Below are 22,778 nucleotides of genomic sequence, written 5' to 3'. Positions count from 1 at the left end.
AGACAAGAGGTTTCAGGGCCGCTCGCTGATGGAGGGTGTACCTGGAGAGATCTGGGAAAATGGACAATGGAGAGCCCTCAAAGTTCACAGATTTTATATTATTACGGCGGTTACGATTTTCTATATCGTCCATGTGAGAAATGAGGTTACATACTTGAGCGGTGTGGACTGTGGACCTCTGCTACAGAGTATCAAGAGAAGCAGTAGTTTAGGCCTGAGACCGCTCCAGAGCCGTTACCCATAGCTGCAGGTCAGAAATGTCAGATTTTACTATTTGTAGGTCCTGGTGCCATGCACGCTTCAGATCAATAGCAAGGCTGTTCATATCCCTTCTGCTCTGGGTGAGGAGGACTGCAGTTCTGGATGTTTCTGCAGAGTGAACGCAGCTTCCTCCGGTGGCTGGAAGAGATACAAAAGGTGGCGCCTCTGGACGGAGAGCTGCGGGGGCAGCGCTGGGCCTCTGAAGTTTTCTACAGGTGACTGGAGGTAACAGTTCCTCATCTGAGGAGACGTCCAAGCCAGGTAGAGAATGCTGCTAGTCTAACTCAGGATTGTAGAATAGGGATCTCTTAGAAGGTGGGCTAACGCCCCAATCCTGGCTCAGGCCTTGGGCAGATGAGTGCCAATCACTCTGTTTGAGCAGGGGGGGGGATCCTCTGAAGCGACTCTGGGTTGTCCTGTATAGCACCAGCCTGGGATGCAGTGGTGGAGAGCAGCGGCACACCTGATGCTGCTGATTTCTGTTGGGTTGTGTCCGCAGGCTGCCCTGGGGTCAGAGCTGGAAGAGGAGCAAGGTCTGGAGCAAGGAATGATCTGGAGGGGGTCTAGGGGTGATTTACCTCCTTAGAAGGAGCTCCAGAAAAGGCACCATCTCCCTGCCTCAGGTCCGTCAGGGAGGCTGACATGCTGCTGCTCTGATCACCCACACATACTGAAGAGGAGGAAGAAGATGGTGCCCGATGCTCTCTGCAGGCCTCTGTTGCAGCCGGGTCCTGCCGCTCCCCCAGTGGGGTAAAGAATGCCGAAATGGGTCCCCCCGAGGGTAGGGAAAGATAAGGAGTCCCCAGGATTCCGCCTGGACCCGGTCTTGCCCATGGTGAGCTGCTGGCACCCGAATACTAAGGAGCAAATAGCAGAGCTCTTACAATGTGCAACTGCTCACGTGCATGCCAAGCCACGCCCCTCCCTTTTCATGTATTTTTAATGGATTTGTTAAAAAACGGACATTAAGTCATCCGTTTATTGTGTTTATGCATTCTCTATTAGGTCAATTGGCAAAAGAACTGAAACAGCAGGACTGCCTACAGTATGCTGGCTTCTGTAACCTGGCCATGGCACGGTAAGGAATGTTGGTTACTTATTTCATTAAAGTCTTGCTTTCGCCAATGCACATCTTTAGACCAGCTGTTTTTCCATGAGGTTCCTTTCTTGTAGATTTGTTGCAAAACCGTAAACCCCTTTCCATATGCACTGTTAGGACATACAATATAGCTGTCATAGAATAGTCCGAATCTTTAGGTCAGAATGTCTTTGGAATACACTGATTTAGCAACAGTGTAACAATGTTTTTAACTTTTGACTTTCATGGTTTATATCTTACCAACCACTACAGCTTTGAACGTGAGAACACCATCATTATACAGACAATCATCTTGGCTGTCTCATACATAATTTTGCAACTATTTAGCATATCAGTAGTTATGCAGATTCTTTTCATGTAATTGTATTATTACCGTTTTGTTCCTGGTGGTGGAAAAATCTTTTTCTCCTTGTATACTACAAATTACTAACTATTTTCACATACCCTAATAGCTCAGTGTGTTATTAAGATGATTCCCAAGCAAAAGGTCACTGGTTCAGATCGAGGATCAGCCATAAAGAAGATTTCCCAAGAAAAGAACTCGTTGATAGCGGTTTCTCTACCAAGAAAATTGATATCATATGACAATAATCTTATGGTACATAGTTGCATTTCAAAATGATGGTAGTCTCACGTTTGAAGCTTCAGTGGATAAAATAATAACCTAAAAAAGAATGTGCTCTACTTACGCATCGTGCACGCTGGGCGGGCATTCAGGGTGTGTCTTCATCTTCGTCCACGCCTCTTCTTCCTCCGATCCCGTCCTCCTCCGGCGCTTGCTCGCGGACACTGATAAAAAAAAATAGCCTGAGCGCATGCGCAGTAGCCGTAGTAGAAGCCGCATGCTACTGCGCATGCGCCCAAGCTATTTTTTTATATCAGTGTCCGCGAGCGCCGGAGGAGGACGGGACCGGAGGACATCGGAGGAAGAAGAGGCGTGGATGAAGAAGACGACACACCCTGAATACCCGCCCAGCGTGCACGATCCGTAAGTAGAGCACATTCTGTTTTAGGTTATTATTTTAAAACGGGGAGGGGGGTAGTTTAATATAACTTTTACGGTGCCTGAATAGCCTTTTTAAAGGCTATTCACGCATATGTGGGGATCTATCAGCATGATTTTGCTGATAGAGCCCCTTTAAACTGTCTGACTCATACCTATCATAATCGAAAAAATTTTAATATAAAATGGTGGTAGAGGAAGGTGGGTGAAGGGAAATATTTTGCAAATAAAAATATAATGGGCTATTCCAAGACTCTTATAAAAATGCAAAATTTCATTTGCATTTTTTTTCTGAGGCACCACTTACGGTAATTTAATTTTTGTTTATTTTTATTTTATTTATTTTTTAAAGGTGTGAGCAAACACTGTTCAATGCTCCCGGAGAAGCCATGGCTCTTACAGAGGCTGCTCGCCTCTTTTTGCAGGAAGAGAAGGAGACACAGCGTTTAAAATGCCCAGGATTTGAGGAACATCTACAGGCTGCTATAAACTGCTACAGCTTTGCTATCAAGGTTAGATATACTGTAATTCTGAGTCAGATGATGCACAAAAACTGTCCCTTTTTGTATTTAACCTTTTTCTTGCCGAGGACGTAGCTCTACGTCCTCCCAGGGTGGCACTTGTCTAGCCAAGGACGTACCTACTACGTCCTTACTTATAATGCAGAAATCTCTAGACTCGTTTGGGCTATGAAGATCATTTTAGATTCTTTTTAAAGATGAGAATCTCCATATCTGTAAGGGCTATTAAGAAGGACTTGGTATCATTTTAAAGATGAGATTTATCTTTAAAATGAATCTAAAATTATCTTCATAGCCCAAACGATTCCTGAGATACAGGGTGGATAAGTGTCCACCCCTTCCTGTCTTGGGAAACATCAGTGAACTGTAGTAAGAAGGAGAGGGGAAAGAAGAGCCCTACAGACTGCACAGAGGTGCAGAATCATTCTACTCTCTGTGAATAACCTGTTTGTGACCCCAGGAAGGGGGTAGCAGGGGCTTCAGTCCCTGTTACCCCCTCTCCTATCAATCAGAGAGCATACAATACTTTTTCACTTTGATTGTTACATACAGGTATAATGTAATTTCCCCCTGAGCCTTACTATTGAGGGCTATTCTTATGTTATACCCTCTGAACATAACCAGGAAGTTTATTGGCGCTGTCACCCAGACATTTACTATTGTCCAGGTTGCGGCGCCCAAAAAATAGCACCAAACACTTACACATTCACATACACAAAGTTATGAATAAAGTTTACATTTCACCTAATCCCAGTCCTGTCCATACCTGAGCTTTCTACAGTAAAATATGTCTCTAGTGATATCCGTTACATGCTAAAATAATACTAAACGATTATTACTAGAGATGAACATGTAGGTTGCAAAAATTTTTATATTAACCCCTTTCTGACGGAATAGAAGCACTGCAGATACCCTATATTCAGTAGACCGGGCACTTTCAGACACAGGGATACATATTGTGTACGTGTTTCACAATAATTTTCTACTTTGAGGGTGGGTTCAGACCTGAGCCCGATCTCTGTTATGCATGTTTCCGTCTCCTGCCCGAGAAAATGGGCAGGAGACAGACACCAGCAGGCAGTTTTCAAACCCATTCAATTTGAAAAGTGTACGCCAGTAAGCGTCTTCTGCTTTCCGCAGCTAAAGGTTTTTTTTTTTTTTTTTTTTTTTTTTACCGGATACAAAGTCCTGCATGTCTGACTTTGTGTCTGGTTAAGAAAAACAAAAACGGTTTCACCATGGTGAGCAGAAGAAAAAACTGCCTGCCAGTTTCTGTCTCCTGCCCAGTTTCTCGGGCAGGAAACAGAAACATGCATAACGGAGATCGGGCGCAGGTCTGAACCCACCCTCAAAGTAGAAAATGACTGTGAAACACATACACAATAGGTATCCCTGTGTCTGAAAGTGCCCGGTCTACTGAATATAGGGTATCTGCAGTGCTACTATTCGATCAGGAAGGGGTTAATAGGAACACTGCAGTTACGCTATATTCAGCCAGGCTGAGTTCCAAGTGTGTGTGGGGGGGGAAACCCCAGTCCTCAAGCTCAGGGAAGGGGCAGACAGACAACCAAAACAACCCCTCTCCTTCCCCAGCACTCAACATCTACTGCATCCAAAAATTACGGCCATTTTAATTTGTTGAAAAAAAAATGGTTTCGCTGTGGAGAGCAGAAGGCGCTCACGGGTGCTCACCGTGAATGTCGGTTTCCGTCTTCTGCTGACAGAAAACGGAAACCTGCATAATGGAGATCGGGTGCTGGTGTGAACCCGCCCTTATATGTATACTAGGGAAAGGAGTGTTTTAGAACTTTTATTTTATTTTTTTTATTGTATTTTTTTAAAGTGTTTTTTTTTTTCCCCCACTATTTTATAACCCCCCCCCAGGGGACTTGAACCTGTAATAATTTGATTGCAAATCCCGACGTCTCCGGAGGGCATCTCCACTGTAACACTTAAGAGTTACAACGGAGATGCCGGTTGCTATGGCGACCACTCTGCAGCAGAGCGGCGCCATTATGGTTACAGACCCGGCATACAGACACTGGGGCGGCTGCCGGGCCCACAGCATCGCCACACTCCTGCCGCTGCAGGGAACCAGCGGCGGCAAGAGCTTGGCTATGCTGTACATTTGAAACTGCAGAAGTACTTACGGTACTTCTGCTAGCAGGTCAGGAATGCAGACACGCCGGGTGCGGGCCTGAGCTAACGTGGCCACATCACCTGGCGTGTGATGGGGCGATGATGGTGGGGGATGGGGGGCGGGGTCTGCGTTCCTGGCCTGCTAGCAGAAAATTACTGTAATGACTCGACTTATAAACCAAGGCGCATTTTTCAGCACAAAAACTGTACTGAAAAACTCTGCTTATACTCGAGTATATACAGTATATTGAGGCCCGAGCAGTAAAGAGCAATTTTAAGTAGAACATATTGCATATTGTAGAAGCTGAACACGTTTTACATAATATACCATCTGCAGCTCCTCATGATACAGATTGTGCAGTCGTGGGAGGAATCATTCTGATACTAGAAGTCTTCTTTTATTTAATTTCTAAAATGTACTCAGGTTATCAGTACAGCACTTTCTAGAAATCTATTTTGGCTCGACCCTTTCATGAACTTAAATAGATTTTTGCTTCAAGTTTTTTTTTTTTTTTTTAAATAAATTCTTAACTCGACCAAGTACTCTCTGAAGAGGCTGAAGTGTCCTTGAATATCTCAATGGTGAAACTATTTGTACTTGTGTAATCTTGATTAGTAACATTTAGCCATTCACCTACAGTAGGCAACCCACCCCTCTGTCCTATAATAAGCTTACCACATTCGTTTACCTAGTGATATGTAGGCTGGGCAGTAATTGCACTGGTGTAATAATGAAATAAATATATTGGTTCCTTTCTTTTTAGGTTTATATTGAATTGAATCAGCCGGTCATGGCAGCCAGTTTATGCTTAGAACTGGGAAATTCTCTTAAGGTATTTTACAATTGAGTATTTTATACTTTGCACATTGAAGAACCTTTTTTTTTTTGCTTTGTCTTTTTATAAACTGTTGTTTTTATTACTTGTAATCATTTAAAGCTAAGTTTGACTAACACTAGTATGACTGAGGCCTAACTTTTCTACTAGTATAACTGTGAGGCATAAGGAGTGGATTACGGTAGTTTACTAGATGTTCATTTCATATGAAAATGTCTTCTATAATAATAAAAAAAAAATCAGTTCTCATACTCTGTTTTGCTAACACTGTATGTATTTGTTTTTCCTATGTTCTAGGATATGAATAAGCTTGGTGAAGCCTTAGTTTATTTCCAGCGAGCAGCGGAGTTACAAACACAAGTTCCAATTGAATGTCTGCTGTCTCTAGGATATGTAGCGTCTTGTAAGATTATGACACGTGAGTAACTGTTACGTAATTTTTTATTTTTTTTTATAGTCACTGATAATCCAGCTTTACATCTTTGATCGGCAGATTTAGTGTGGAAGAATTGAAGTGTGGTTGCATTGAATCAGTCAGTTATGGTTTTTAAAAGGGTTTTCTCCTGGCACCTCTACTAAACATGGTCTTGCTTTAGGAAGCCACAGCCAATGCTAGGGAAATGTAGTATTACATGGTGGCAGTTCAGATGAATTGTTGTTCATGTGATACAAGGATGCCTAAAAGCATCTTCCCATTCTGATTTGAAGTGAGAAGGTCCCATATGGTGGACACCCTTTATGATGCCAACTAGACATAATAGGATAGTCCAGCACTTGTGACCCCCACAGATCTGTTTGCATTGGCAGTGGTGCTTCCTGATTGCCGCTTCTGCTTCCACAGGTCATGTGACATCATGCTACTCGGTCACTTGGTCTGATTGGAGCTCAACTCTATTTAACCTATTTCTGACATCTGCCATAATAGAACGGCGCTAATGAGAAGGACTTCCCACAAACCGCTGTAGTACTCTGATGGGAGCATGGTGCGCACACAAAAACTGTGTGTGCACCGTGCTTTGCGGGCGTCGGCAGTTCTGGTGATTTTTTGAAGATATGTGCATGCAGGTATAGGCCTTAGTGATTTGAATGAACTCTGCACATGTTGAACTCTTATTTTTAGAAGGTTTGGTGCATATAATTTTTGTTTGGTTTCCACTTTTAGCAACTAATATGCATGTATTTGCATTTTTTATTTATAAAACTTTCACTTTAAATCAAAATTACATGAAGGTGCCTGTTCGTATACAGTACTATGTGGCATTCTGGCTATGCATGGCAAACTGCAAACGGCACTTCTTATGTCTGTCATTCAACAATAGTTTTCTTCTTGCCACTCTTACATAAAGGCTATAGTTGTCCTGTGTACAGATTCTCCCACCTTAGCTGTGGATTTCTGCAGCTCCTTCAGAGTGACCATGGGTCTCTTGGCTGCTTCTCTCGCCAGGTCTCTCCTTACTCAATCTGTCAGTTTAGGTGGATGGACATGTCTTGGTAGGTTTACAATTGTAGAATACTTTTTCCATTTTTGGATGATGGATTGAGCAGCACTCCTTGGGATGCTAAAAGCTTGGGAAATGTTTTTATAACCTAACCCTGCTTTAAACGTATTTAAAACTTTATCTGTGACCTTTCTGGTGAGTTCCTTGTTCTTTGTGATGCTGTTTGGTCACTAGTGTTCTCTAACAAACTACTGAGGCCTTCACAGAACAGGTGTATTTATACTGAGAGTAAATTACAGACAGCTGGACTCAGTTAAGTGACTTCTGAGTTTAATTGCACTGGAACTTATTTCGGGGTATCAGAGTACAGGGGGCTGAATACTTTTGCATGTCACTAGAGATGAGCGAATAGTATTCGATCGAATACTAAGGTATTCAAAATATTCGTATTCGATCGAATACCATGAGGTTTTCACAGTAAATATTTGATTCTCTTCCCACGTGCTTTTTTTGCACTAATAACTGTGCAGGGGAGGTGGAAAAGGAAGTAGGAAAACGTAGGCATCGGGGAAAAAAAGGAAAAAGTCATTGGCTGGCTAAATCAGGTGACTTCCGATTTATAAGAATAGTGGCTGTGAGATTCGTTTCAGATGCGACTTGGATTTAGATAGCGAGATGTGCTGCCCAGGGTTAGCAAGCAATTAGCTTCAGTTAGGCAGGAAATATTAAACCATCAGCTCTTATAAGAGCTAAATTGCTTGAAGAGTGTATATACAGTCATGGCCAAAAGTTTTGAGAATGACACAAATCTTATATTTTCACATAATCTGCTGCCCTCTGGTTTTTATGTGTGTTTGTCAGATGTTTTTATCACATAGAGAAATAGAATTGCAATCATATTATGAGTAACAAAAGCGTATATTGACAGTTAGAATGAGTTAATGCAGCAAGTCAATATTTGCAGTATTGACCCTTCTTCTTCAGGACCTCTGCAATTCTCCCTGGCATGCTCTCAATCAACTTCTGGACCAAATCCTGACTGATAGCAGTCCATTCTTGCACAATCAATGCTTGCATTTTGTCAGAATTTGTAGGTTTTTGTTTGTCCACCCTTCTCTTGATGATTGACCACAAGTTCTCAATGGGATTAAGATCTGGGGAGTTTCCAGACCATGGACCCAAAATCTCTATGTTTTGTTCCCTTAGCCATTTAGTTATCACCTTTGCTTTATGGCAAGGTGCTCCCTCATGCTGGAAAAGGCATTGTTGATCGCCAAACTGCTCTTGGACGGTTGGGAGAAGTTGATCTTGGAGGACATTCTGGTACCATTCTTTATTCATGGCTGTGTTTTTAGGCAAGACTGTGAGAGAGCCGATTCCCTTGGCTGAGAAGCAACCCCACACATGAATGGTTTCAGGATGCTTTACAGTTGGCATGAGACAAGACTGGTGGTAGCGCTCACCTCGTCTTCTCCAAATAAGCTGTTTTCCAGATGTCCCAAACAATCGAAAAGGGGATTCATCAGAGAAAATGACTTTACCCCAGTCCTCAGCAGTCCACTCCCTGTACCTTTTGCAGAATATCAGTCTGTCCCTGATGTTTTTTTTCTCGAGAGAAGTGGCTTCTTTGCTGCCCTCCTTGAGACCAGGCCTTGCTCCAAGAGTCTCCAGTATATACAATCTTCTTGCCAAAAAATTTCCCAAAAGCCCTTTTTAGGTCTCCAATTCCCTATCACCTTTTATACTTGTATACAGTATATACCGTACTTGCTATATGCTCTAAATATATACCGTGTATACTTGCCATACAATACGCTTGTATACACACTGGTTATGCGCCTAATATACCTGTCCTATTCAGGTATGAAGCAAGTTGTGTACTTGCCATACTGTATATACCGTACTTGCTACGCTCTAAATATATACCGTGTATACTTGATTAATAAAATTTTACTTTTATTCTTGATCCATAAAAACAATTGTCACATCCATAGGGAATTGAAGCGGATACAATGTATAGCAAGGCCTTGCTATACATTGTATCTGCTTCAATTCCCTATGGATGTGACAGTTGTTTTTATGGATCAAGAATAAAAGTTAAATTTTATTAATCATCGCCTGGTGAATGCTGGATCTACATCTCTTTCGTTTGAGAGTTTGCACAACTGGTCAAGGTCCGCCTGGTTCCGTGCATCCCAGGGATATGGCGACAATAAAAGGGTGAGCTGGATATCATTCATGCTATGTTACATCTCAAAACTGCTGGCCCTGGAGTTGTTGCCGTTTAGGCTTGCGGAGAATCAGGCCTTCCATGACCTGATGGCAGCTGCGGCACCTCGCTATGCCGTCACTACTTCTCCTGGTGTGCCGTCACTGCCTTGCACCAGCACGTATCCCATAACATCATGTGGGCCCTGAGTTCCGTGCTTTGCTTTAAGGTCCACTTGACCACCGACGCGTGGACAAGCGCATGCGGACAGGGACGCTACATCTCACTCACAGCACACTGGGTGAATGTAGTGGAGGCTGGGACTGGGTTGAAAACTGGGGCGGCCTACCTCCTCTCCCCACCCAAGATTCCTGGCAGGGGTTCTGAATCGTCCTCCTCCACCGTAACATCGACCCCAGCTGCGAGCTGGAAAACGCTGCAGCACTGACGTGGGGAGACATCAGCAGGCCATGCTGAATCTCAGCTTGGGGGACAAAAAGCACACTGCCTCCGAGGTGAGGGATGCCATCCTAGAAGAGACGGAAATGTGGTTTTCGCCACTGCACCTGGGCCCAGGCATGGTCGTGTGCGATAATGGCCGAAACCAGATAGCAGCTCTGGAGCTTGCCAGCCTCCAACACATTCCATACCTGGCCCATGTTTTCAACTTAGTGCAACGATTTTTAAAAACCTACCCTCAAGGGTCTAATACTCTGCTGGTGCAAGGCTCAACTCACCTCAAGTGCCTTAAACTCTGCTCCTACAAGGCTAAACTCACCTTAAGAGCCTAAAACTCTGCTGGTGCAAGGCTCAACTCACCTCAAGGGCCTAAAGCACTGCTGGTACAAGGCTCAACTCACCTCAAGGGCCTAAAACTCTGCTCCTACAAGGCTCAACTCACCTTAAGGGTCTGAAACTCTGCTGGTGCAAGGCTCAACTCACCTCAAGGGCCTGAAGCTAAGTTTGGGAGGACTCACCCCAAGGGCCTGACAAGTAAATTTTTGTATGGCTCAGCTTAAAGGCCTCTAACTTAATTTAAAAGGGTTCACCTCAAGGGCCACAAAAGAAATTTTTGGAGGTCTCACCACATCACACACACATAAAGAATGACAGTTAAGAGTGGTTGCTGTTTGTTTTCGCCCTTGCCTATGCCATCTGTGGCTGTCATGAGCAATATGATTTAAAGGGGTGCATGGTAATGTTTCTTAGCTTAAAATTTGTTTTTCTGTTCATACTAATGTAAAGAAGCTTTCCAAGTATTTTTCCACTTTCCATATTGAGTTTGGAGTGTCTAATTGATAGGCTGTGATAGTGGCATAATACTGGGACTTGGGCGTGTTAGATTCACCCAGGCGAATATTGGTTTCCCCTGAAACGAATATTTTTTCCCTGTAGACTATAATGGGATTTGATATTCGATCGAATAGTCGAATATTGAGGGTCTATTCGAATCGAATATTTTACTATTTGCTCATCTCTACATGTCACCTTTTCAGATTTTTATTTGATTAAAATTTTGAAACCCATGTATCATTTTCCTTCAACTTCACAATTATGTGCTCCTTTGTGTTGGTCTGTCACTTTAAATCTAAATGAAATACATTTAAGTTTGTGGTTGCAAGGTGACAAAGTGTGAAAAAGTTCAAGGGGTATGAATACTTTTACAAGCTACTGTACCATACTTCTGTATCTTTCACTAGATCAGTCTGCTTAGTTTTCTGTACTAAATTGTGCTGTATGTCACTTGTCTTTTGTGCAGGAGATTATGATGGCGCTCTTGCTGTGTTCACAGAGATGCAGCTCCTGGCTCAGGAGAAGGGTCTTCACACACCTGGAAACAATGTGCCAGTAGGTAAGAATATCATAAGAAGCCTGGTTGATGCACCTAGAAGAATACTAAGTGTATCTAGTATGAACCTAGCCTTGTAGTACCGGTAGGAATGAAGGAAAGACGTGAATTAAAAGCAGTGGTTTCCCCCTGCCACTCTTTCCCTTACCTCATGCTGATTGAAACCATCAGCAGTGGATGCGATTGGAGTTAATTCTGATCCTGGCCATTAATCATTGATCTGTCACCTCTTAAAACAAGCCTGTTTTAACAAATACTTTTATTTCATATAATCTAACAATTTTTCAGCATCTTTTATTACATTTCTGAGCGGTGATAAAAATATGCAAATCTTTTTTCCAGGATGTAATTAGGAGAGCAGTGCCTCTGTTTCCTGCCCTCTAGGGGCAGCCCTCTTAACATCATGCATGACTTTTTTAATAAGCCTAATAACATAATGCGGGGATTACTGCCAAACTAGTATTTCTATTCCAAAAGGAACAGATTCCCAGCTGCGGACAGTGCTGTTTCGATCTGTTGGATCTATCCAGCACAGCGTAGTATCCCTAGTATACACGTGTCCGAGTGCGGCGCTTCAAAACAGAGCCCATTGATTTCAATGGGTGCCGATATACGCGCGCTACCCATTGAAATCAATCGGAGGCTTTTTTACCTATTGATTTCAATGGGTAGCGCGCGTATATCGGCACCCATTGAAATTAATCGGCTCTGTTTTGTATATGTGTATACGTGTCTAAAGGAGCGGCGCGCTACGCCGAGTGAAGGCACCCTTATTATCCCCTGACTTCTGAGCCATGTCACTCACTCCTCTGTTTTTTCTCCTGGATATTTATTAATAATTTGATTTGACAATAAATACTGCACTATGAGTGCCGAGGTTGCCTCTATTGTCAAATTATTCATAAACTTCGAGGAGGATTAATAGAGAAACTGTACAATGTTGAGTAATAAGTTCTCTAATATTGTTATTTTGTGGAAAATAGAAGTATCTACTAAATCAGACATGTCAGTAGTGATGACAGGTCCTCTTTCTGAAACTGGTTGTTATACAGTTCCCATATCTGATCATTATAGTGTCTCCAGGCACTACCTACTATAAATGTGAATGACAAGGAGACTTTATAGCAAATAAGTACTGTAATATTTTGATCATATTGATAGACAATGATGATTTATAGCCTTAAAAGGGTTGTGCCATTAAAGCAAAACTAAACTTTAGGACAACTTTTGACTTTCTGGCAGTATTTGTCATAAATAAATTTTGTCTACTTTCTGTGAACTCCTGCGTTTTTTTTTTACGCTTTCCCTTGTTTCCGTTTTGAGAGCTGTTTCTACCTCGAATTGAATATTTTTGTGTACAGAAGTATGGGCTGTGTAACATTTACAAAATAATGAGGATAGAGTAGGGTCACTTAAAACAGTTATATCATGGACTTTATTACTAGTGTTGATTCGAATAGTAGATTCGAATACCTCGCTCCATAGGAATGCATGTAAGCGGCCGGCGCCTAACCCCTTGGTGTTCGGCCACGTACATTTCAGCCAGAAGAAAATAGGCCCTTAAAGGTATTCTACCACTAAAACACATTTTTTTCTAGTTAACACGTCGGAATAGCCTTTAGAAAGGCTATTCGTCTCCTACCTTTAGAAGTGATCTCCGCCGCGCCGTTCGTTCAAAATACTGGTTTGTACCGGTATGCTAATGAGTTCTCTCGCAGCGATGGGGGCGTCCCCATTGCAGCTCGAAAACCGACCGCAGCGCCGCCTCTATGGTCTTGCGTATCCTCCCGTTGCTTCTTCAGCGTCCTGTCGGACGCCTGCGCAGTACGCTTTGTTCGGCGAAGATGCACGAAATTGCAGTGCCCGCACTATGGCTGGGACCTTCCGGGTACCCGCACTTGTGCTATATCCTGTCCAAGGTGGTCAGCATTGACATGGCTACAGGTAATTAGGTTATTTATTTAACCCTACTGCTTCAGTCTTTAACCCTTACTACTGATTCTATATTGGCAGCCTCCATCTATTTTAGTGAATATGTGGGCATTAATTTGTAGTGCACATTTACCCTTTGCTGGCCGGGCTATTACTAATTGTTTCCCCTAATCTTTGTGTCCCTTATGTAGGGATCACTGGCCATAAAATCTTTGCATGTTTACTAGCTAGGGGTATTGTAGTCACTTCATTATTTTAGTGAGGTTGTCCTTTCTTCATTATCTTCTTGTTGATCTTTCCGTTGGAGACTGTATGCAGTTGTGCAATTTGTTACTATTATCATTAACTATTTCCTTTATCTGTAGCCCTTGTCTTTTTGTATCACTTTGATATGAACTTTGTATTCATTATTATCTATGATATATATTGACTTTATGCTCTGCCTTGTGCGGTTCCCTACTGTTGTATTGTTGTTTCATGTCCCTGCTTGTCTGCTGTAATTTTAGGGTATATTTTCTATAATAAATATTTGGTATTTTACCTTGATTGTTTATTATTTCATTACGGCCACTTCTCTTTGGCTGTTGTGGTGTTTGTGTGCTACTTTTGTGGCCTGTATACTTGCCTAATGAGGAAACGTTGTGGTTTGTTGTAACTGTCAGAAACGCCCTTCTGACACTTTAGTACAGAAGTACAGAAGTATGGGCTGTGTAACATTTACAAAATAATGAGGATAGAGTAGGGTCACTTAAAACAGTTATATCATGGACTTTATTACTAGTGTTGATTTGAATAGTAGATTCGAATACCTCGCTCCATAGGAATGCATGTAAGCGGCCAGCGCCTAACCCCTTGGTGTTCGGCCACGTACATTTCAGCCAGAAGAAAATAGGCCCTTAAAGGGATTCTACCACTAAAACACATTTTTTTCCCTACGGCCCTACGGTCCCGGAACCGATAACGCTTTACACCGGGCACAGATCGGGAAAGCCAATAGTGCGCTGAATTCAGCGCACTGTCAGCTTTCCAGCAGTATGTAAAACTGCATGTGCCCGATCTGATGAAAGGTCCTTTATAAAAAAAAAAAAGGTATGAAAGAGAGAGGGTGGTGGAATATGGCAACAAAAAACACATTGAGGGTTATCTACCAATTTATATTTACCCAATGTGTGATAAAGAGGCACATCTACAGCACAGGGCCCTTTTTAGTACAAAAAATGCACTTTATTCCTGTTTATGCACTTCGTTCACCATTTTCCCACAATATATTTATTACTAGCAGGAGGACCCGGCTTCGCATGGGTACATTTAATTTTTTGTTTGTGTAGTGGCCCCATAAGAATTGCCCAGTTTTGCACTGGACTATTTTATATGTTGTTTGAGTGTGTGTCCATAAGTGTCATGTGATCATGTATATCTCAGTTTGGATATCAGTGAAAATTCTGTGATCAGTTGTTGAATCCTGGAAAGCTGTGTGTATGTGACCTTGTGTAGCAGTGTCATCAACAGCACCCGGCCCCTTTAAAGCCAGTGACCAGTGAAGAAAAATGGCTAGGTTGTTGTTGGAGTAAAACTCTGATGTGTGATGGTGTGTGCTGAGCTGTGTATCTAATCCTCTGATGTGTGATACTGTGCTGAGCTGTGTATCTAATCCCCTGATATGTGTATCTCAGTTTGAATATCAGTGTTGATATCAGTTGTGGCAATCTGGAGTAAAGCTGTGTACATGTGGAGACTAAGCACCTGCAAGCTTCTTTTGGCTGATAAGGGACATTTGGCCGTGTGTATGGCAGTTGGGATATGAGTGAACTACATGTATTTGTTAATACAGGTCATTGTTTTGGGTATACTGTGTCTCAAGAACGGTAAGTCGTAGAGAGATGAGACCTGGTCTAAAACCTTCCCTGACCTGACCTGATGGACCTGTGTCCCAAATTTGGTGAGGATCAGTCCAGTCTTTTGGTCGCACATAAAGAACAGATTGACTGACAGACAGGAACTCGTGTGTATATATATATATATATATATATATATATATATATATATATATATATATATATATGAAATGATTCATGACAGTTTTTTGATTAAAGTTCACAGGGATTCTGTATGTAGACTTGAATTGTAGCTTGCAAACAAGGGCCTGATTTATTAAGTGGTCCTTGATAATTCAGGCACACCTTGGGCCAGTAAAGCATAAAAAAAACTTTTGAAAAGAAAGTTTTGTATCCCCACAATGAGTTTTTAATCAGGCAATATTCTGATGACTTTTGGTGCCTTCTCCACCAGCTCCCTCATTACTTTCAAGATTGCTCCTGCCATTTTTCCAACCATCTCTGCAGAAAGCCTGACATGCCCCCTCCCCATCCACTACCCTAGAATGTAACTAGCACCTGTGTCAGACCCACTTCCAGGCATTGGACAGGGGAAGCAGACATTGATGTCTGTGGTATATACAGTATGAACTTTGTAGACCTTGACCTATTATTTTTACATTATTTTTGTGTGTAAAACTCAACTGTGTGAGTTTTATGTAAAAATTATTCATTTTTATGGTAAACAATCTCTTTCTGTTCTAGGAGCGTTTTTGGACATTATTGTAAAATGTGAAGTCTCGCGGGTCCTCCTCCTTATGCTGCTTCAGGTAAGCCCTATGAAATTAAACGTTATGGGATTGTTGACTCTCTTTCATGATCTGTGACTTTTGTTATTAAGCCTATTTCATTTTGTGAATGTTATTTATTTTACTTGAAATTATTTGTATCTGTAATCTGTCGATCCAAAAACTGTGAAATAATAATAATAATTGTGAACTACACACAGAAAAACAGAAGACTTCCTTAAGTACTTTAAAAAGAACATAAATTTACTTTTTATTTTATTAGCAGTTTATTTGCTAATTATTAGGGATTTTATTTAGGTTAGGATAGTTCATCAGTGTCAGATTGCTAAGGGATCCAAAACTCCACCTTCACAGATCATTTGTTTGAAGAGTCGAGCATGCATATCAAAAGGTTAAGGATTACTGCGCTTAAACCTATTGGATAGATAATCAAAACTTCTTTATTAAAGTTCAGAACAAATACAACGCGTTTCAGGCCGCTAATTGCCCCTTTTCCAGTGCAAATGAACTTCTGTGAAGTTCATTTGCACTTAAAGAAGGGCAATTAGCGTTCCAAAGCGTGTTTTGTTTGTTCTGAACTTTAATAAAGAAGGTTTGATTATCTATCCAATGGGTGAAGTGCGGTAATCCATAACTTTTGGTCCTTTTGGTATTCGTTGGACACCGTTATTGGTGCGGATTCTGCTGCTTAACATCACCCAGGTAGGAGCCCCCTGCTATATGGTTCTGAGACACGAGTTGTGAATCCCTCACAACTTACCCAGGTGAGAGTTATCTCTGCTAGCTCTGTTTTTGAGCGTGCATATCAAGCGCAGTGTGAAAATTGTATAGCAGCTGTGTTTTGTATTACAGTTCAGTTCCATTCACTTGAGTAGGACTGTGCTGTATTATGACCTGTAAGGCCTGTGATTGTGTACATTGCATTGTGACGCAAGGAAGTAAGCATGACCAACCATCACTCCTCAGCGGTCACTGACATTATTCAGGAACCTGGAAGACCAGAATTAAGGGACCTCACTGCAGATTTACCTTCATAGTAATGATCCTAGATACCTGATTTTACTCCAGTTCCTGTACAAAGCAGAGCCTAGTAAAGAAACACTTCTCTGCATTATTAGCATTCAGAAGAACGGGTCAGGAGCAAAGGAAGCGTAGATTTTTGATATGCACGAATCTTTTAAGTAGTAATGTAGGGTAGCTTACTAGGTAAGGCATTGTGTCAGGCTATATGAGCTAGCTATTGTTAAGTAATTGTGTTTATCAGTGTATGATCAGTGTGCTCAAAGAATGCTTTTTGTTGATATCATAACCTATCTTGTTTCAGCCTCCTCCTCAAAAACTATTACCTGAACATGCACAAACTCTAGAGAAATACGATTGGGAAGCGTTTGACAGTCACAGCCATGGTATGAACTGTTACATGTGCTTCTACATCTGCAAATACATTAAGGGGATAACCAAGACCCAAATGTTTAAGAGCTATCCTTATGACCTGTCCTATAACTATTCCCAACTTTTCTCATCTGTTATTTGTACAGTGAATGGAGCAATAAGCAGATGGCTCTGAACTTGCTGTATTTTTCAGACTCTAACATGCATCCTCCCCTCAAATTTGAGAGGGAAATGTGGGTGCATCTTATAGTCAGAATGTGGGGTGTTTTGGCGGGGGCGGAGGCGCGGGGTCGAAGTATCACCCCTGCAGCAGGCTGAGTGGGACGACGCTGCAAGCCTTGGGCTGAGAGGGTGTCCCGGCGACTCCGTAATAGCACTGCGAATGCCGAGCCTGTTAAGATTATGGCTGCCACTCTGCTGCAGAACGGTCGTCATAGCTACCGGGTTTCCACTGTAATGTGAAATCAGAGTCCACTAAGGGGCATTTAGTTGCTTGGGTTTTTTTGTTTGTTTGGGTATTTTTTTTATTTATTTTTTTTTTAAACTCTAAACTGACTTCAGCATGAATAGCATTAAGCAATGGTCTTTGTTATAGTCACAAATCCCCCTACAAGCTTTCTATTGTTGTAAAGTCACACCATAATCTTTTTGAACTTGATTAGTAATTGAAAATTTACTAGTGATGGGGCAGGGAGCAGCTTCATCTAGTAAGTTATTGCACTAAACCCCACCCTGTGAGGTCAGCAGTTAGGTAAGATATCAAGATGACAGTTAGGGACATGATAATCACACCACAAAGGATGTGAATTAGTCCAATGCCTGCATGTCTAGGTGTCTATGTCTACTCTTTAGTATGGCACATCATTGTTTGCCGAAAAAAGAATGAAGCCTACAAGGACAAAAACATAAAGATGTTTTAGGGTTGTTTTGCTGCCTTTGGCTCTGGATATCTTCACTGTGTGCAAGACATCATTAAATCTGAGGATTACCAAAGGATTTTGGGTCACAATCTAGGGCCTAGTGTCAGAAAGTTGGGTTTGCACCCTAGGTAATGAGTCTTCCAGCAAGATGGCCCAAAACATACTTACCTTATATACTCGAGTATAAGCCGAATTTTTCAGCACAGTTTTTGTGCTGAAAAAGACCCCCTCGGCTTATACTCGAGTCAAGCAAAAAAAAAAAAAAAATTATTTTTTGGGAGGGGAGGGGGCGTCTATGACCAGGCGCAATAGTAATGTATAGAATCTCCCATAAAATAGTGGGAAAAAAAGCTTTAAAAAAAAAATATAATAAAAAAAATAAAGTAAATAAAAGTTCTAAATCACTCCTTTCCCTAGAATACATATAAAAGTAGAAAATGACTGTGAAACACATGCACATTAGGTATCCCTGTGTCTGAAAGTGCCCGGTCTACTGAATATAGGGTATCTGCAGTGCTCCTCTTCCGTCGCTCCTCTTCCGAGCACTGCAGATACCCTATATTCAGCCAGGCTGAATTCCAAGTGGGGAAAAAAACCCTCAGTCCTCAAGCTCAGGGAAGGAGCAGACAGACAACCAAAACACCCCCTCCCCTCCCCTTCCCCCACACCCAATGAACTACTGCACCCAAAAACTCCGACCATTTTCATTTTTGAAATTTTCCAGCATTTCCCCCCTAGGCTTATACTTGAGTCAATAAGTTTTCACAGTTTTTCGTGGTAAAATTAGGGGCCTCGGCTTATATTCGGGTCGGCTTATACTCGAGTATATACGGTAATTTTCCTGATTGTATAATTTTTATTGTTATACTGTATAATCTTCAATAAAAAGAGTTAACAAAAAACAAAAAAAAACTGTGGTTACACATGGATTCCTGTAGACCCCATAGACTATAATAGGGTTCGCTGGTTTTTTGCACAGAAAGGTAGAAAAATGTCCTGCTTGCAGGACTTTTCTCTCTGCATTTTTTTAAACGGGTTTGGGGACAGAAACTTCGAACGGAGACATGGCGCAGGTGTGGTTTGTTGATGGGATATAGGAAATGATTGATTTCAGTTATTTTTTTTTAAAAGGCTGTGCAACCAAATATTAACGTAAGGGTGCCAGTAATTTTGTCTGGTTCATTTTTGTGGGGGCAGACCCAGACACCATCACCCTGGTATCTTCCCAAATCTGTTCGTTTCTGTATGGATAACGCTTCTATTACCATGTATGAATGCTTGTATTTTTACTCGGTGCAACATCTCGGGTATAAATTAATTTTGTATTAGGTAGAAGTATTGGATCATCTTTGTTGTAAATTATTGATACATATTTTAGGAATTAGGAAACCGTTTTTTGATTTATTTATAGCACACTTTATGGACCTGGATATTTCCTTTAAAAAAAAACTCTTGCAGTTTTTGATGTCATTTTTGCAAATACTGTGTCAAAAAACTCATCAAAAGCCACAAAAAATCAACTCACATTTTTTTCTGCCATCCATTGATTTCAATAGGTTTTTCGAGGCATAATCTGCCTGATGATAGGTTGGGTCATGTTGCTTTTTTTAATTTTTTTTTTTTATCCTGTAGCTTAAAAAAAACAGCTAGAGGTAAATAACTGCTACTGACTTCCATTGAAATGAATGAGAGGTGTTTTTTGAGGCGGATTCCACCTCAAAATCAGTTTGCAGAAAACTCTGTGAACATACTCTTAGACTGGCTTCCCACAGGGTTTTTTGGACCGGATTTTGACGCGGGAATCCGCTTCAGAATCCGGTGCAAAAAACGTTGCGCATTCTGACAGTCACGGCATACCGCTCCGAATTAGGCCAAAATGATTGGGCCTAGTCGGGAGGTAGTGTCACACCGTGGAAGTCCGCGGCTGAATCAGCCGTGGAATCCATGTGAAGAAAGGGCAGGTCGCTTCTTTTTTCCTTGAGTGGGAACAAACCGCTCACGGAAAAAGGAACCCATTAAAGTCAATGTAGGGCAAGTTTTGAGACATATTTTGATGAGGATTCCGCATCAAAATCCAGACCAAAAAACCCAGTGTGAACCCAGCCTAAGAGTGTTTTGAAGTATGTATATTTTTTTTTCAGTAGTGTCTTTTTGTTCTTAGAAGTCCAATAGGCGGTCCTAGTTAGTGATTGACAGTGTATCCCTGCGCACTCCGGAATACAGGGAAGGCTGCAAGTTATTGAGTAGGACGACCCACTGTCTCTTTATGGATTTCTAAGAACAGAAGGAGCAATGATGGTGGGAGGGGTGACACGCAAGTGGTGTGCAGGGGTGGCGCCCATTTCTCCAAAGTGGGTCACAAATGGCAGGATCATTCATACTGGGACCAGGGATGGGGGAAGGAATAGCAAATGTGGGGTGGTGGAACAATGAATCCCTAATGGCTGCCTCTCTTACGTATATGTGCTACTCCTAATGATATTAGGTGAATAAATGAGGTGGGGTAGCAGAGGAGCTGTCCCCTAAGCACTACAAGTCAAAGCACAATTATTTTTTTTTTATTTGTGCAGTAACTAACTTTAGCAAAGCGGATTCGTTTGTTTTTGAGGGTTTTTAACATTAAGAATTTTATTGAAATTTTTGTAATACCACAGAGAACAAGCCAAACAAGGTATAAAAAAAACAAAGGGGTACACTGGATGGAGGGTTAGTGAATGGCGAGTATTGTAAGGAGAACAAGAATTGGCAGGTGGGGAGCAGGGAAACAAAAGCTCTGTCGCATCAGAGTCAATTGCGTAAATCAGGGTCAAGAGCAAAAGCAATGGTAAACAAATACCATATCAGTTTGTAAAAGAAGAGGGAAAGATAACAGGAGGAGTAAAGGAAAGGGAAAATCAAGAGGACACAGAAGGGAAGGCAGAATGGAATTCAGCAGAGTAGCAAAAATGATTCCACAGAGCCACGTTTGTTGATGTGCTCTGTCAGCATATTGCAGTTCTGCGAGCATGCTTTCCATGCTATGTATGCATAAGATCTCCTGTAACCAAGACCACAGCGAGGGGCATTTCCACAGTCTAGGGATAACGGATCTTACCGCTACCAACAGAAAACCTAATAACTTACGGTGTCCTACGTGGGAAGATAGACAGGAGCAGAGTCGTCTTCCAAATCAATGCCAGTAACCGTGTGAATAATACAACAGACATCCGACCAAACGGGACACAGGAGCGTGTATATCCCAACCAGTCGATGTTACATCTCCAACATCGGTCTGAAGTAGAGGGGTAAATCTCATGAAGGTCAGAGGGAACTTTGTACCATCTGGATAGGATCTTATAGTTCGTCTCTTGCGCTTTGCAAGATATAGGGATCTGTTTTTATGATGTGTTAATTGTTTGTATCAGTTTGCATGTTTTTTCATTAATATAACGGATCCGTTAAACTCACTTAAAAAACATGATGTGAAAAGGCCCCCTACCGGTAACATAGCTTCTGACTCTGTTTACAATTGTCTGCACATATGATGCCTTACTATTGTTTGTTACTTGCAGTCCGCAGCTCTCCCCAAAAGACTGGAAAAGTTCTGTGTGTATTAATACATAGTGTAAACTTGCCATCACAAGGGTCTCTGATGCTTATAGGGACATTGTTGCAATCTCTGCTTGCCTGTACCACATGGTAACAAGACCTTCTACAAAACTAAAACAGAGCTAGAATTGTGTTGGAAAACTCATCAAGACTAACAAAATTAACCCTTTCCAATACAGCAGCATAAGGGTATGTTCACACGGAGCTTTTGGCAGAGGATTTTGATGCAGAATCCGCCTCAAAAACAGCTCCTGTTGACTTCAATGGGAGCCGCTCGCTTCTTTTTTTCGCTAGTTATTAGTGGAGAAAAATCGACATGCCCCATCTTGCCGTGAATTCCGCGGCTGACTCGTCCGTGGTGCGAGACTCCCTCCTGATTAGACCCATTCATTCGGGCCTAAACCGGAGCGGAATGCCACGACTAGATGCCAGTGCACTGCATCGGCATTCCGTCGCGGCTAGCCACGTGGTATGTTCACACACAGAATCCATTTTCCACTGTGTGAAGATACCCTAAGGTAGTGACATGCTGATTTCATTGGTCTGCCACTTACTTGGTAATGTTAAGTAGTTTTGGAGACCTTACACTTTTGTCCTTGCAGCACATGGTCACCACTGCCAGAGATTTGCTAGGATTATTCATGAACTGGCACTTCTCCACCCAACCGTTGTTAAGTTACAGATTTCTACCTATTTCTGTGTACAAGCTGGGCAGGGGGAGCGGCAGTTAATGAATGATCTTGACTTGCCTCTAGCAGAGATGATGGTATGCTGATTGGAAAGAAGTTCTCCAATGCTACTAAACATTAGTACATTAGTAGCATCTTGGGGAAGCATAATGGAAATGATATACTCCCTTTTTTTTTTTTTTTTGGATCTCCTCTTTTCAAGAGCCAGAAATACTTACTTGGCAGTGTATCTGTAGTAGGACTTGTATTTTTCATGGCCATATGAGGATACATATAAC

The 22,778-nt window shown here is 41.8% G+C and overlaps 1 protein-coding gene across 2 annotated transcripts in view; it reads left to right on the top strand.

Annotated features, from left to right (window-relative positions):
* The window catches only part of LOC142217990 (40-kDa huntingtin-associated protein-like), a 40,641-nt gene that overhangs the window by 6,962 nt on the left and 10,901 nt on the right, over positions 1-22,778 (top strand). For both annotated transcript variants that reach the window (XM_075286361.1, XM_075286360.1), the window contains exons 3-9: positions 1,267-1,339; positions 2,716-2,875; positions 5,788-5,856; positions 6,157-6,277; positions 11,267-11,359; positions 15,868-15,932; positions 17,236-17,317. In XM_075286361.1, the coding sequence (XP_075142462.1) occupies positions 1,267-1,339; positions 2,716-2,875; positions 5,788-5,856; positions 6,157-6,277; positions 11,267-11,359; positions 15,868-15,932; positions 17,236-17,317 (663 nt within the window). The remainder of the gene's footprint in view (positions 1-1,266; positions 1,340-2,715; positions 2,876-5,787; positions 5,857-6,156; positions 6,278-11,266; positions 11,360-15,867; positions 15,933-17,235; positions 17,318-22,778) is intronic.

Source organism: Leptodactylus fuscus, chromosome 9 (genome assembly GCF_031893055.1).
Source record: "Leptodactylus fuscus isolate aLepFus1 chromosome 9, aLepFus1.hap2, whole genome shotgun sequence".
Taxonomy (NCBI): domain Eukaryota; kingdom Metazoa; phylum Chordata; class Amphibia; order Anura; family Leptodactylidae; genus Leptodactylus; species Leptodactylus fuscus.
Note: the sequence above shows the minus strand (reverse complement) of the source record. Positions and strands in the feature narration are given on the sequence as shown.